Source organism: Anopheles cruzii, chromosome 3, assembly GCF_943734635.1.
Source record: "Anopheles cruzii chromosome 3, idAnoCruzAS_RS32_06, whole genome shotgun sequence".
NCBI classification, from domain to species: Eukaryota; Metazoa; Arthropoda; class Insecta; order Diptera; family Culicidae; genus Anopheles; species Anopheles cruzii.
Genome location: NC_069145.1, coordinates 84,766,004 through 84,779,829, shown reverse-complemented (window position 1 = coordinate 84,779,829; position 13,826 = coordinate 84,766,004). Strand labels below are relative to the sequence as shown.

The window sequence follows — 13,826 nt, the reverse complement described above, 5'->3', positions numbered from 1 at the left end:
GGCAACGTGCGCGCGTGTGTGTGATGTGGGCAAGTGTGCGTGTTTTGTACGCCTCGAAGCAGCAAACGGCGTAACCTTATTCGTGTGTGTCCGCCACGATCCCTTTCCAACACATGAAGCGCGAACGAAGCAAGAAATGGACGAAGTGCGGTGAGCGAGCATCTTGGAGGAGAGAGTAGGCACAGCAACGGAAACGCAGAGGCAAACCTCCAAAGAGGCACAAGGATGCAGAAGCGAAGACGGCCGTGATTTGTGATCTCTAAAAAAAAACAACGAAAACACAGCGAAAGCAGCACCAACAGCAACAGCAGTAACAATATACCACCTGAAATCCGAAGCGAGCGAGCGAAAGGCCCGACTGCCTACGCCTGTCCCACTCTTTCGCGTGCCAAAATAAAGTCCTGCTTACGCGTGAAATTAATTGTTGCTCCTGCTTGGTTTAGTGTGAGTGCATCCAGAGTACCGTATGTGAGCATAAACGAAACATGCTGCCGAAGAACATTCTCCGGCACGTGCTGAGTGGAAATTAATTCGTCGAAAAAGCCGAATTCTTCATAATTATTTGATTCCACTTCGGCGATTACCCGAAAGCCTCGACACGAAAAGTATTTCGCGTCGTAGTAGCCCTAGAAGGAAGGTGCCAGTGAGAATAGTGAGCGAATAAGCACGTGCGGAAAAGGTCCTTCCCAAGCTCAGCGGCAGTAACAGTGTTTTCTCGCAGTGCACGGGTGTGTTTGTGTGCGCGTTTCGAAAATCGTTTTGTTTCGGAAGCGGTTTCGTGTGCAAAAATCGGTCAACTTCTCAGATCAAGTGTTTACGTTGTGTGTGTGCGTGCCCGGTTGATTTGTGTGCGATGGTATCGCGTTGATTTGGAATGTCCTTTGTGTAACGTGTAAGAGCCCTGGAATTCGTGTTGGATTTTCCGACGGAAATTATGAAACAATGCCGCACCCATCATCCCATCAGCGTGTGAAAACAACGAACACCTCGATGGCTTTGCTTCAGTACCAAGGATCCATTTAACGCACGTTGGCAGAAAGCAAAGTCGACTGCGACGACCAGCGGCGAAGTGCATAGAAAACCGGACCAATTTGGAATAGGTCGCTTTCTTATGATGTAAGTACCGGTCCATTTGTCTTTCATCTGCAATTTTCGCGAATGAACTGGGTAGGCTGGGACCAACAAGTAACGAAACAAAAAGAAGGCTTTTTGTGCATCTGCTTTCTTGGCCGGTGCTCGAACAATCTGTTCCAACGTGTATGTTCAAGCAGCGTCATCATCTCTTCTAACGACCGGGCACCGGGTGTGAATACCACTTGAAGATAAATGTATGAAGATTTCTTCTTCTGTTACGCTTAATCTTCATGTTGCTTCTAGGATACAGGCCTACTATGCTATGGCTGGTGGCCCATCAGCAGTTCTTCGCTACATGTTTACTCTGATGTACACACCTTTAAATATCGGGAGATTAGTGTTGATGTTCACCAAAGTAGAAGAGAACGATCGCAGCAGCGATTTCTACGCAGAGAGAGAGAGAAAGAGCGAAAGAAAGAGTGTGAGTGAGTGATAGAGACAGGAGCTTCCAAAAGGAAAGAGACAGCAGAGAGCAACGCCCCCTGAACTCAAAGATCAACGTTTATTTATATGTTTGTATGCTTTTTGTTCCTTTCTATCTCAGCTTTCGAGTTGAAATTTCGGGCTGTTTGGATTTTTTTAACCATCATCTCGTAGCGCCCATCTGCATCTGCCTCTGCTCTGATCGTACGCTCTCTCTTTGTCTGCCGCATCGTTCGCGATCACACTTCCCGATCGCGTTTGAGCATTGTTGATGTTTACTTTCTTTTCTTCTCTGCTAGTGCTCCGTGGTGTATTTGGAACTCACCGAACGTTCTGATGTTCGTTGACAACATATTGGTCCGTAAGATCCTGAGGCGAGCCCGACTAGAGCTCGATTTTGATTGATATAACACAACCAGCCGATCACCAGCCGACGATCATCAGAAGCGTTGTTCGGAGCTGCAGGTTGCGATCGTCTCCATTCTGTCGTTTCCTTTACACATGTGTGTGGTGGGTGTGAGATAAACAGAGACACCGAATGAAGGGGTTTCATCGTCGTGATGCATACTGCATTCCCATGATCGTTACTAGCTGCGATTGATGCTTGGAACTGTTTAGACCCCCAGTGTTTCTCAGCAAGTACGGTTTTTTCGATTCCTACGCTGCGCGAAGGTCGCCGCCATTGTGTAAAAACTGTCCAGGGTCGTGTCGTCATCAACGATCGAGAACGTGGGCAGGTTTCCTGACGGTTCGACGCGTGAAGCACCGGCGAACGGCAAATGCATTTGGATCCACCGACAGCCATATTGATATGCCCGCGCCCACCTCACTGCTCCGGGAATTTCAAGACAGATGATCGTGAGGCAGGTGATCATTTGCGTGCCCAAACGGGAGGGGGAAAACGGAACTGGAAACCGATTGATCGATGAGCGCTGGAGAGAGCCAGAAAAGAGGAGAGAGTGATATGATTCCATTAAAAAGATAATGACCACCATCACGACGGCGGGGCGCAGGAAAACGGTGCGAAACCGAGAGATTTACATTCCGCGCTCGGTGGATACGAAACCCTGGCCGAAAGAGGCTGTAAGGTGTTTTTTTTTTCATCCACTGAGCTTCCGAAGAAGGATGGACAGAGACAGCGGGGAGCGGCGGCGTCGGGAAGTGAAGAAAGTTAATTCTGCCAAAATAAAATCAAAGACTTTTCAATGAATGAAACCGGCACGCCTTGCCTTGAGCCGACCGATCGCGTTTTTTGACGGGCCGTTGCGAGGAGAAGAGGTGCGGCCACATCATTGTGTGCGCGCGGTGTCTATGCTTTTCTTATGCTTACCCGCGCGGCACGACGGACTGACCGTGCCAAAAATAGGCAGCACCGCGCGCGCTCGCGTTGGACACCACGCACCGTGAAACTCGTGACAATTAGTGGCTTATCTGTTGGCTTTTTACTGCTTTCCGAAATCGTGCATTTATGCGTGATCGATGGCCAGCGATTGGTGTTGTAGAAAGTTTCCTGTGAGATGGGGGACCCCCCAAAAAATGGTTGGGAAAATCGGCTGCTGGAAAACGGATATTAAATGGAACTACTCAGCGAGAGGAGTGGCCGTTCGGAGTTTGGCGAAAAAAAAGAAACACACGCGGCTCCTGGCTCCCGACTCTCTGCTTGGAAGTTGCTTTTACACCTCCGAAACGGCCGAATAAATTATGATTTCAATGCCGGAAATGGAGAAGCCACAACCCGGGGCCGCCGCCCTCCCATCGGCACTTCAGAACTTCAATTCGGACCACAATTAAGTCCATCGAATGAACCGCGCGCAACACATGCAACCATCGCGCACACGCACGCACGCATGTATGCCGCGAGAGTGTGTCCAGTTCAAGAGAACGAAAGCAGAAAGCAAGTAACAGCCGCGATCGCCGATCGGGACCGAAAACGAGGGAGAGAGAGTGCGGCTCCAACAACACAAGGGCAGAATCGTTCCGGCGGCGGCCGCAGGCGCGCTTGGTTTATTATTTATTTTTGCCTGCCACACACTTGCACGGTTCGCGAGCAGCAGATGGTGGCGGTGGCGGTGGTGGCGCGGAGCACCGCGGCGACGGTCGAACCTTCGGACGCGCTGATGTGTGTATTACCGGCCTAATCACCGGCCGCTTGGTGGTGGGTCTTTGGGGGGGAGCATTGTTTTCCTTCATCGCGTTTTACCCGGCTGTCGGTGTGCGTGGCGCATCATCGAGAGGATCGAGTCGATCGCGACAGATCGCGTCGAAAGGTACTCAAAATCGGTGCATCGCGAACCTAAAATAATCCCAAATCAAGCGAAATACGATCGACGAGCGGGGAGGGTAATTCCGGAGCGTGTCATCAACACGCGCGCCCCGCGTCGTACGTCTTTTGGAGAACCGGCTTGTCCGGCAGCACCACCGTTCCTTGGTTGTTGTGGTGTTTGTGCGCGCGGCGCATTGGTCAAATGTTTATTGACCGCCCGGACTGGACCGGACCCTGATCGCGCGGCGAGACTTGCTTTTGCTTCTTCTGGTCCGCGCCACATCCTCATCGCCATCGTGTGTTGTCCTACTACGGCGCGTTGTTCCGCCTGGCGCGCGCGCGCGGGGACGCGTACGGCGGCGGTCCAAGGCACGTTCCGACACGCACTGCATTTTCGCTGCGGCCGGTCGATCGTGTTCGTGTGTGTGTGTGTGCGGTTGTCGTTGTCGGTTCATCGGCCCCGCTCGAACTTGGGTCCGCGGCCGCCGCCCAGGCGAAGAAGAGCCACCATTCGACCGTGTGGTCATTCATTAGTTGTCCGGCTGGTGGCACAAAGCAAACCACAAATAACAAAACCGATAATAAGAACGCTTTTAGAGCAATTATATTCGCGGGAGACGCGCGCCACCGAACCCCGCCGTCGGTGGTGGTGTCGGCCCTGTCTCGTCTCTTCGGTTGGGGTTCTTCCCTTGGTGGACCAACTATGCCGACCATTGGCACTGTTCCATTGCGCCAAGGACACGCGCCACTGCGACGCCGATGGGTGGCAAGCACCTGTGCACGCCAAGGTACCGCTGGAAAGGACCCGCCCGGCTCAGGCGGAGTCCTTCCTTCTGGTCGGGTGACCGACAAAGTGCCTACGAAACTGGAGACTTGCGAGTGGGATTTATGAGAAAAAAGACCATAACACACGCGTTTAATGTCGCGATCGCATGCCACCCGAGTGACCCGGAATTAGAGCGGCACATGCCATTTTTCGAAATACGGTGCCGCCTTCACACTCCCGCTTAAGTGCTTCGGACATGGACAACACGAGAAAGGAGTGGCCTCTGTTGGAAAACAAAAAATGCATTTATTATTAACGTCCATGTAAAGTACGCGGCACCAAGCGTTAAAGGGAGACGGCTTCGTCACGGAGTTCTTGTCCGACCGCATCCTTATCATGCTTTGACATTAGTGACAAGAATGCAGTGCAGTGAACGGTTCGTTTGTTTGTTGTTTTGACAACTAACCCCCGCCGTATTGGTGGCCTTCCGGTTTCTTGGGCGGTTGCTGGAACTAACGCTAATGTCACTAATGACGCATGCACCGCCGCCACCGTCCAGTTGTTCCGATCGGATGGACAAAAGAATAAGCATTTTATTTTATCAGCCACTTCAGTCAAAACGCTTACAACAAGGCGTAACAGAGGCCAGGCCTAAGGTTATTGCGTGCCAACTTTTCGATCGATATGCATTATTAAGGTTTCGCAGCCTGCATCGTGCCGCCGGGTCTAGTGCCTTGTGGGACCAGTGTGGAAATAGAAAAATTGATTGTCGTCTTTTAAATTTAACCTCACGGAAGTCGGGGCCGCCGCCTTAAACCATCCCAAAACTGGAGCCAGTCACTTCAGTCCTCAAAATGGTTACATCTTGTCGTTTATAAAGCTGGCAAAAAGGCATCGACGTTTTTTGCGTGAATCTCAAAACTTTAAGATACTTACAATTGTCCGATTTGCGTCAAATATGCACCATTTTGTTGGAAAATTTGTTGCCTTTTTAAAGGCTCGTGAATAATGACTCACTTGTAGAATTCTTGGTCGTTATTGGCAAAAAACTCGAACAATCCATTTTCACAATCTTCTTTTGATCTCAGTTTTTTATTACTCAGGAAATTTTGTAATGCGCGAAAAATGTGCCAATCGCTTGGTGTAAGGTCCGAACTATACGCTGGATGCATTAAAACTTTCCAAACAAGCTCCCGGACATTGTCCTGCTGCTGGCTCCGAACGGTGCAGTTCTTGACAGTAGAGATCTGAATTTAGTGTTTGAAGCAACTCACAATAAACGATTCCTTTCAAGTCCCACCAGACACCCAGTAGAACCTTACTGGCCGTGAGTCCTGGTTTGACCACCGGTTGAGCTGCTTCATCCCCTGTACTCATCTGTTTAACCATCATCCCATCTGTTTAAAAAATGGGTCGATTTCGTTCCGTTTGGCAAAAACTTCGCAGATGGCAATTCGATCCATCATGTTTTTGGATGGAACAAACAAGAAACAGTTCCTCCATATTTTTAAGTGTAAAGAATCAGCTTTAAAACGAGCCTAAACTTGAAACTATACGATCTTCACGAGATATCGATCACTAAAGGCATCTATCGTGAAAAACGTCGATGACTTTTGAGACACCCTTACATTTTCCGTCCGGTTGCTTAAATTATCCCGTGCCGTGCCTCGCGGTGGTATTTAACGCACATTTCTCTCAAACTTGACGAATTTAGTTCATTGCCACCCATCGTTTGTTTTGACCATCACTCCAACCAGAGCGGGCGCCTGACAGCTCTCGAGCGTGTCCAACTGAGAGGCTGCAACGGAAAATGAGGAATAAATAAAAACAAATCCAGCCAGAGCTGAGCTGAGCTGAAGGCCATCGCCACTGCGCCTACGTGTGTAAATTTATATTTGCACCCTTCTGCGACACGGCCAATCCACTGCGTGCATATTTTGACATCGACCTGAAACCGAATGCGGTCGATTTCGGTCTGTCGAGCGCGTTGACAGATGGGATGTGTACATACTCACGACAGAAGAAGATTGACCGGAAGACGATCCACTCTTGCCACAGAGAGAGGACCGTGCACCGTATTTGCTGCTACTGTTTGTGTAACCTTTTTCGGTCCCGGTTCGGCATGGCCCGGTAAGAATTTGAAATGCGCAATCAATAATAATGATGTACGAAAACCGATGAGCTCATGTGGACATGTTGGTTAATGTCCGGTCCTTTTGTCCGATCAGCTCCAGGGCTCGGCACCTTCCGGTTTCTGTGGAGTTCTGGACTCAATTGGACTGCATACCATTTCCTCACTGTGAGACCAACCTGATCCCACGCGCTGCGTTCGCCTTTCGTCACACTTTTCCATCGACGAAGCGGTCCTCCTTTCGCGCCACGAAACGAAAGCATAAAAATTCATCCTCCACGAGCGCGCAGCAAACGAGAGAGCTCCACAACATAGTTCCGAAGTAGTGCGCGGAGCGATAGTAGAACAACGAACGGGAATCGCGACGATTTCGTCGGCCGCCCGACCGGTGTGGCCCACCATCTGGCTGGCCCGTGGGGATGTGGCCCTCCCGGGCCAGACGAAGCGAGCGAGCGAGCCGTGTGAGGAAAGCGGAGAAAAATTCAATAAAAAAATAAAAACTGGCCATGATCAGTCTTCGTCCGGCGGCGCCCACCCGCATGGGGAGCCCTACCCCGTGGTGCAGGTGCACCAAGGGTGTTACCTCAAAGGGGGGGGGGGGCGCCCCCCCGAAATTGAACCAACCGCGGGAGTCGGTCAACACCGTTCATCGGATGCCCGTAAATATTGTTAATCAAACTTTTTCCGTTTTAGTTGGCAGAGATCAAGATAAAGTAATGGACAGCTTCAACTGCAAAAGGGGGGCCCAATATTGATAAAGGTGATTTGCATTTGCACACAGAGCACAGGATCTTCGGTGGATTCTGAGTATGAAGTTGGCCTTCAACTTCAACCCCCTTCGCGCACACGTCCTCTCCGATAGTTGTCGTCTGCAAACAGAAGAACAGAAAATGCGCGATGCGCGGCCACGGACGTCACCAAGCAGACGTTCGAAAACGGGAAAAGAGAAGCGGCCGCGAGGAAAACGGAAAGGAAAAATAAAAAACCGTTAGGCGACGTGTTTTATGTTGCCTTTTTGGCTCGTATCGATAGGCATTACTTCGAAGGTAATGTGCCGCGGATGGAGCGGGATACCCGTCTGTTTCTCTCTCTCTTTCTCTCGTGGCCGGCAGCTCCGGTGGAGCTGCAGCTGCGATGCGCCTCGGAAGATATCGGTAAGACGCCGCTCCCCGCCGGAGTCTTACGGCACTTTTCGCTGCACGAAGCAGCTTTTATTGCTCCCGTTTTTATTACCACTACTGACCCAGCGTTGTTGTGGCCGATGACTGGTGGTGCTGGGGTTTTGATTGGAGCGCTCGGTGGCTGATTCTGCTGCAGTTCCGCGCATGGTGCAAACATTATTGAATCGTAATGTCCACGAACTACACGAAGTCTTTTGTGGGGATCGAACATTTGGGGGTCTCCTCAAATCGATCGGCGTCTCGCTGAACCAAAACATGTAAGAAAGCCTCGTGTATTGCCTACGATTGATCCGCCCGGACGTCATTCATAATCGCCGTCCTGTAATCCTTCCCCACCAACGGCCGGGATTATGCGTTGAAAAAGTTTGTCCAACGCCACGCCAAAAATGGTGCCAAATCGGTGCTGAAAAATCGATCGAACTTTTGGTCCCGCGGCGAGAAACGAAAGGATAGGAGGATCGCACTCCCGGGGGGATCTGAAACTTTGCCAAAATGGTAGCCCTTTGCGCTGGCTGGTGCTGGCCACAGGCTGTGTCTTTAGGGCGCCCATAAAGCAGGAAAAATATTAGCTCCTCATGGTGGTGGTTATACGGGTTAGCTTCTTTCTTCGTGTGTCCACATCCCGACTGCGCTTTGGAGGAAGCCACATCGAATTAACGAACCGGAGACAATTTGTGCGAGCTTTTTCCAATGCGCCAGCCGCGGCGAATGGCGGCCCATGAATGTCGATTTCTCATTCACAAACATTTGTTCCAATATTTATTTTTCTTAAGCATCTTACGATGAATGTTAATGTGCGGGCCGGGAATTGTCTGCGGTGTTAGTTTGAGATTTGTTTTACTAGAGGCCATAACTTTCGCATCATAATCTGTCTGTCGAACGAGCCTTTCCACAGTTTCTCCCCAAGTACGAGCCCTGGTCCTGCTGGTTTATGTTTATGAGTCCGACAAGAGCGCTCCATCGATGATAGGAAGTGCGATAGGTAAAAGCGAACATTATTTAGCATGAAGTTATATGGCCCAAACGTTTACCGGAAGATCGATTGCCGAGAATACCGGTACGGTACGGGTTGCAATTAAGCTGCTCAAAAGCAGTTCGTCGGTGGGCCGCTGCTGCTCATGTTGAACGGTTTATTGCTTGTTGGGGGTTTACATTACTGCCCCCCCCCGGAATGGCTGCTGGCCCCGCGGGCTTTTCACGTTGAGTATGTCGACGTGGAAACTACTGCGCCCTGAACTGAAAATATTATGTGTTTCATTTTTGTTTCGCTGTTTGTAAACGTTGGCCGCTGTAAATTGCAGAGAAAGATACAAACAAAGGTGTTCGAGGTGCGCTAATGTTTTTTTTTATTCTTATTTTAGGTATACCGAGTATCTGGTCTGAGCCCATCGAACGAAATCCAAAGGATCCAAGGGAGCAAAAAGTGATTAAGGACGGAAGGAAATCAACGATAGACACCGACGCAATTCTGACCGTTTGCCCAACAGAGGATCAAAGTTTGACACATTTTAGACACAAAAGCTCATCGTTGGATCTGGCCGCAAGGACGGTGCACCGTGTCCGTGGGCAACCCGAACCCACACCAAAAGTATGACAGGCGTGCTGTGCGACGGTTCCGTGCTCGATTCGTTGCTGCTGCCGCAGGCTATCCGACGGCGTTGCGTGCCACTGTGGTGCCGCGGAGGCGGCGTTGTTGCTCGCGGTAGTTTCGGTGCCGGTCCGGCTGTTGGTGCTTGTGGGCGGCGGCGGTGGCGCGTGGGGGTTCTCGAGCATGTTGCTGGCGAGCAGCCGCGTGTTGGCGCATTGTGATGTGGTAGATATGGACTGTAACGCTGGCAGTAACGGTGGTGGCAGCAACACTAACGGCAGCAACACGCACGGCGGCGCCAGTGCAAACGGTGGTGGCCCCGGTGGTGGCGGCGGCAACATATTTAGTCGCCAGCTCTCGGCACCGGTCAGCAACGGGTACTCGTTGCTGCTCGCAAACGGCGTCTGTAACGCGTCCTCGTCGACCTCTTCGCTTCGTTGCGATAAGGTGAACGGTAACGCCTCGACCGCCTCAACGATCTTTCCAACCGCGAACGGTAGCAGCGGCGGCGGCGGTGGCGGGCCCGGTGGTTTCGTGTCCTTCCAACCACCGATGATAGTGCCGTCAGCTAGCTCCCTGAAAACCTCTTCCCTTACCTCATCGGCCATACTGTTTGGGGGCAGCAGCGGCAACATCAGTGGCAGCTGTGGCGGCGGCGGCAACAGTAAGGCCAACAACGGCGGCAACAACACGCACAAGTGGATCGGTTCGCTGTGTGATGGTGCGACGACCATCGGCTACAGCAGTGGCATCGGTGGCGGCAGCAGCGGTAAACTGAACCAACAGCAGCAACACTTTCAACACTTTCATCAACAACAGCAGCAACAGCAGCAGTTGCAGCTACTTCAGCACCCGGGAAAACACCACCAGCAACCTTCGGCCACCCATCAACAGCAGCAGCAACAGCAACTGGCTCACCTGCAGCCACACCATCATCATCATCACCATCATCACCAGCAGCACCACGGTCAACACGGTGTGGCGAGCGGTGCCCCGAACAGCGGCAGCACCAACATGCTGGACAGCCTAACCTTCCGGCTGTGCGATGTCGACGGTGCAGTCAGCAGCACGATGGCCAATCAGAATGGTGGTGCCTCCGGAGGTGGTGGAACGAATGGGGCCACAAATGGTGCCACGTCCGGTGGCACGATGGTGGTGATGCCCATGGCTGGCGGTGGTAGCGGGAAGCAAGCACCGGTCCTGGGTGGAACTGGTAACGAGCGGCTCTCGTACTCCACGCACCATCAGCAGCAGCAGCAGCAAAAGCTCCACCAGATGCAGCAACAACAGCAGCAGCAGCAACAACAGCAACACAGTAGCAACAGTAGTAGCAGCAGCAACAATAGCGTGGCTGTGGTGGGAAGCGACGTCCCGATAAATTATAGCAAAATGAATCGAATCAGCAAGATGGTGGGCCTCGGGGAACAGCAGCAGCAGCAGCAGCAGCAGCAGCAGCAGCAGCAACTCCACAAACAGCAACAACAGCAGCAGATACACCATCTGCGCAGTGTGGTCGGTGGTAGCAGTGGCAATGTGGCGGCCGTGAAGGCAGCCAACGATCCTGGCGCGGCAGCGGCAGCCAGCTATTGCAAGGTGACGCGGATCGGCAACATAACGCTGCTCGATCCGGAAGATCAGGTGATGCAGATGCAGACGCACGGTGTCGCCGCTGGCGGTAGCGGTAACGGCAACGGCGCACCCGGCAATGTTGCGACGAAAAAGGACGAAGTTAGCCTGACGAAGGTGGCCAAGTTGGGCCATTCGTCGGCGGTGGTGGTGGACCAGAAAATTAGCGATCTCCAGCAACACTTTATTCAGCAGCATCAGCAACAGCAGCAGCAGCAGCAGCAAGAGGCTCACCAGAAACTCCATGCTCCTCCGGGGGGCGGTCAGACGGCGCCATCGCAGTCACAGCAGCTTCAGAAGCAGCAACAACAGGAGCAACAGCAACAGGGTGGCGATTCGGATGAGATTGGAATGACGGAAAGCTTGACCCCGTTCGAGGTGCTGCGGCTGTACATGGACAAGCTGACGCAGTACGAGCACCACGAGATATGCAACTATCCGCGCATCTACTTTATCGGGGCGAACGCGAAAAAGCGCCGCGGGGCAAGCAACTCCGATTACGACAACGAGCAGGGATCGTACATTCACATCGCGCACGATCACATCGCGTACCGGTACGAGGTGCTGAAGATCATCGGCAAGGGCAGCTTCGGGCAGGTGGTGAAGGCGTACGATCATCGCAACTTTAAGCACGTGGCACTGAAAATGATCCGCAACGAGCAGCGCTTCCACCGGCAGGCCCAGGAGGAGATCCGCATCCTGAAGCACCTGCGGGCGCAGGATCGCTACAACGCGATGAACATCATCCACATGTACGATAGCTTCGTGTTCCGCAATCACATGTGCATCACGTTCGAGCTGCTGTACATCAATCTGTACGAGCTGATCAAGAAGAACAAGTTCAAGGGCTTCAGCATGCAGCTGGTGCGCAAGTTTACGCACTCGCTGCTCAAGTGTCTCGATGCGCTGTACAAAAACAAAATCATCCATTGTGATATGAAGCCGGAGAACATACTGCTGAAACAGCAAGGCCGCTCGGGGATCAAGGTGATCGATTTCGGATCGTCGTGCTTCGAGAACGAGCGCGTCTACACGTACATTCAGTCACGGTTCTACCGGGCACCGGAGGTGATCCTGGGTGCCAAGTACGACATGGCGATCGACATGTGGTCGCTCGGGTGTATCGTGGCCGAACTGTACACTGGTTCAGCGTTGCTTCCCGGCGAGGATGAGTACGATCAGATGGCGTGCATCATCGAGCTGCTCGGTATGCCGCCCCTGAAGCTGCTCGACAATGCCCGGTCCGCGTCGCGCTACTTTTCGCACGATCGCGAGGATCGCATGCCACACTACTGCTCGCTCCACTTCCGCTCGGATGGGCGGGAAGAAATACAGGGGAGCTACAGCAGGCGAGGGCGCTACCGGGGCGCACCGGGGACACGCGATCTGGCCAAGGTGCTCAACTACTGCGATGAGCTGTTTCTCGACTTTGTCAAACACTGCCTGCGGTGGGATCCGAAGCGGCGTATGACTCCCCAGGAAGCGCTCAGTCACATTTGGTTCCACCGCGTTTTGCCGCAATCACCGCAGGTGGTAAAGATTGGTGGCACTGGCACTGCGGCGACGACGACGACGACGACGACGGCGAATAAGACGACAACGACGGGTGTAGCGGCCGCAGCGGCAGCGGCAGCAGTAGCCGTTGCATCCGGTGGCACTGGCTCAATCATTGCACCGGGATCTTCCGGGAGGGGCGTTCCCGCCGGTATGGTGCGTCCCGCTAACCGTAGTCCGTCGAGTGTGAGCAATCAAAGCGTGGTGACGATGACGGGTGGCTCGGCGAGCAGTTCGTCCACCAATACGGCTTCGATCGGTAAGCATCATCATCAGGCGCAACACCTCGCTTCGTCTATGGTTAGCGGAGGAGGCGGATTGCTCGACGGGAGCGCGATTGCTGCAGTGATGGCCGGCGAGGGGGGCCCGGTGTCGGGCGGCATTCCGATGGGTTCCTAGCATTTGCAAAAATGCTCCACAGGTGGCGCTGGTAGCGGCGGTGCGATGCTGAGGAAGATGACGATCGGCGCCACCGGATCATCGGCTTCGCTGATCCTGGCCGCGATCGCTAGGAACAGTTCACCACCAAGCAAGCTGCAGGAGCAAGAGAGCAGTACCTCTCAGGTGCCCATTTCACAGTTGCTGGCGTCCGGGCAGCTGAAAGCTTTTCTCGACGCGCGCTTACTGATCGCTAGCCGGGAGCGATCGATGGAGGGAGCAACGGCTGCCGACGGTGCGGAAGGATTCGTCGGCTGTCCGGCCATCGACGAGGAACCGCCACAGCACAGAGACGGCGAAAGAAAACGGCTGCAACCGATCCGCTCAGCATCGCCGTCGGCATTGGCTGCGTTGGCACTCGAAAGCGCTGACGATGGTCCGGCCGCCGTCAACCAATATTCACATCATTATCAACACATGCAGCACCACGATCACCGTGGTGCGGGGCACGAAACGCATGAAAACGAATCCGCAGACGATGCTTGAATGGTCGATATCTCATCGCACGGTGCTGACGCGGTGTGTGTACAGTTTGTAGCTTAATTTTTTTTTAGGTAATAACCAAACGCGCTCCTGTCACGGCGAGACAACAACTTGTGAGAAGGTGCGTTTAAACGGACGACGGATCACGGAATCCACGGGACTGTGTTTCAAGGATCTCAGCGCGCTAGGTTGATTTTTTTTATATCGATTTTGGACAGTCTGTTTTGGTTTTGCTTCTC

At 52.9% G+C, this 13,826-nt stretch overlaps 1 protein-coding gene across 1 annotated transcript; it reads left to right on the top strand.

The window, feature by feature from the left end:
- The first annotated feature begins 9,669 nt into the window (after window positions 1–9,669).
- On the top strand, window positions 9,670–13,065 carry LOC128273735 (dual specificity tyrosine-phosphorylation-regulated kinase 2-like). Its single transcript, XM_053011766.1, has one exon. The coding sequence runs from the start codon at window positions 9,670–9,672 to the stop codon at window positions 13,063–13,065; it is 3,396 nt and encodes a 1,131-aa protein (XP_052867726.1).
- Window positions 13,066–13,826: the final 761 nt, after the last annotated feature.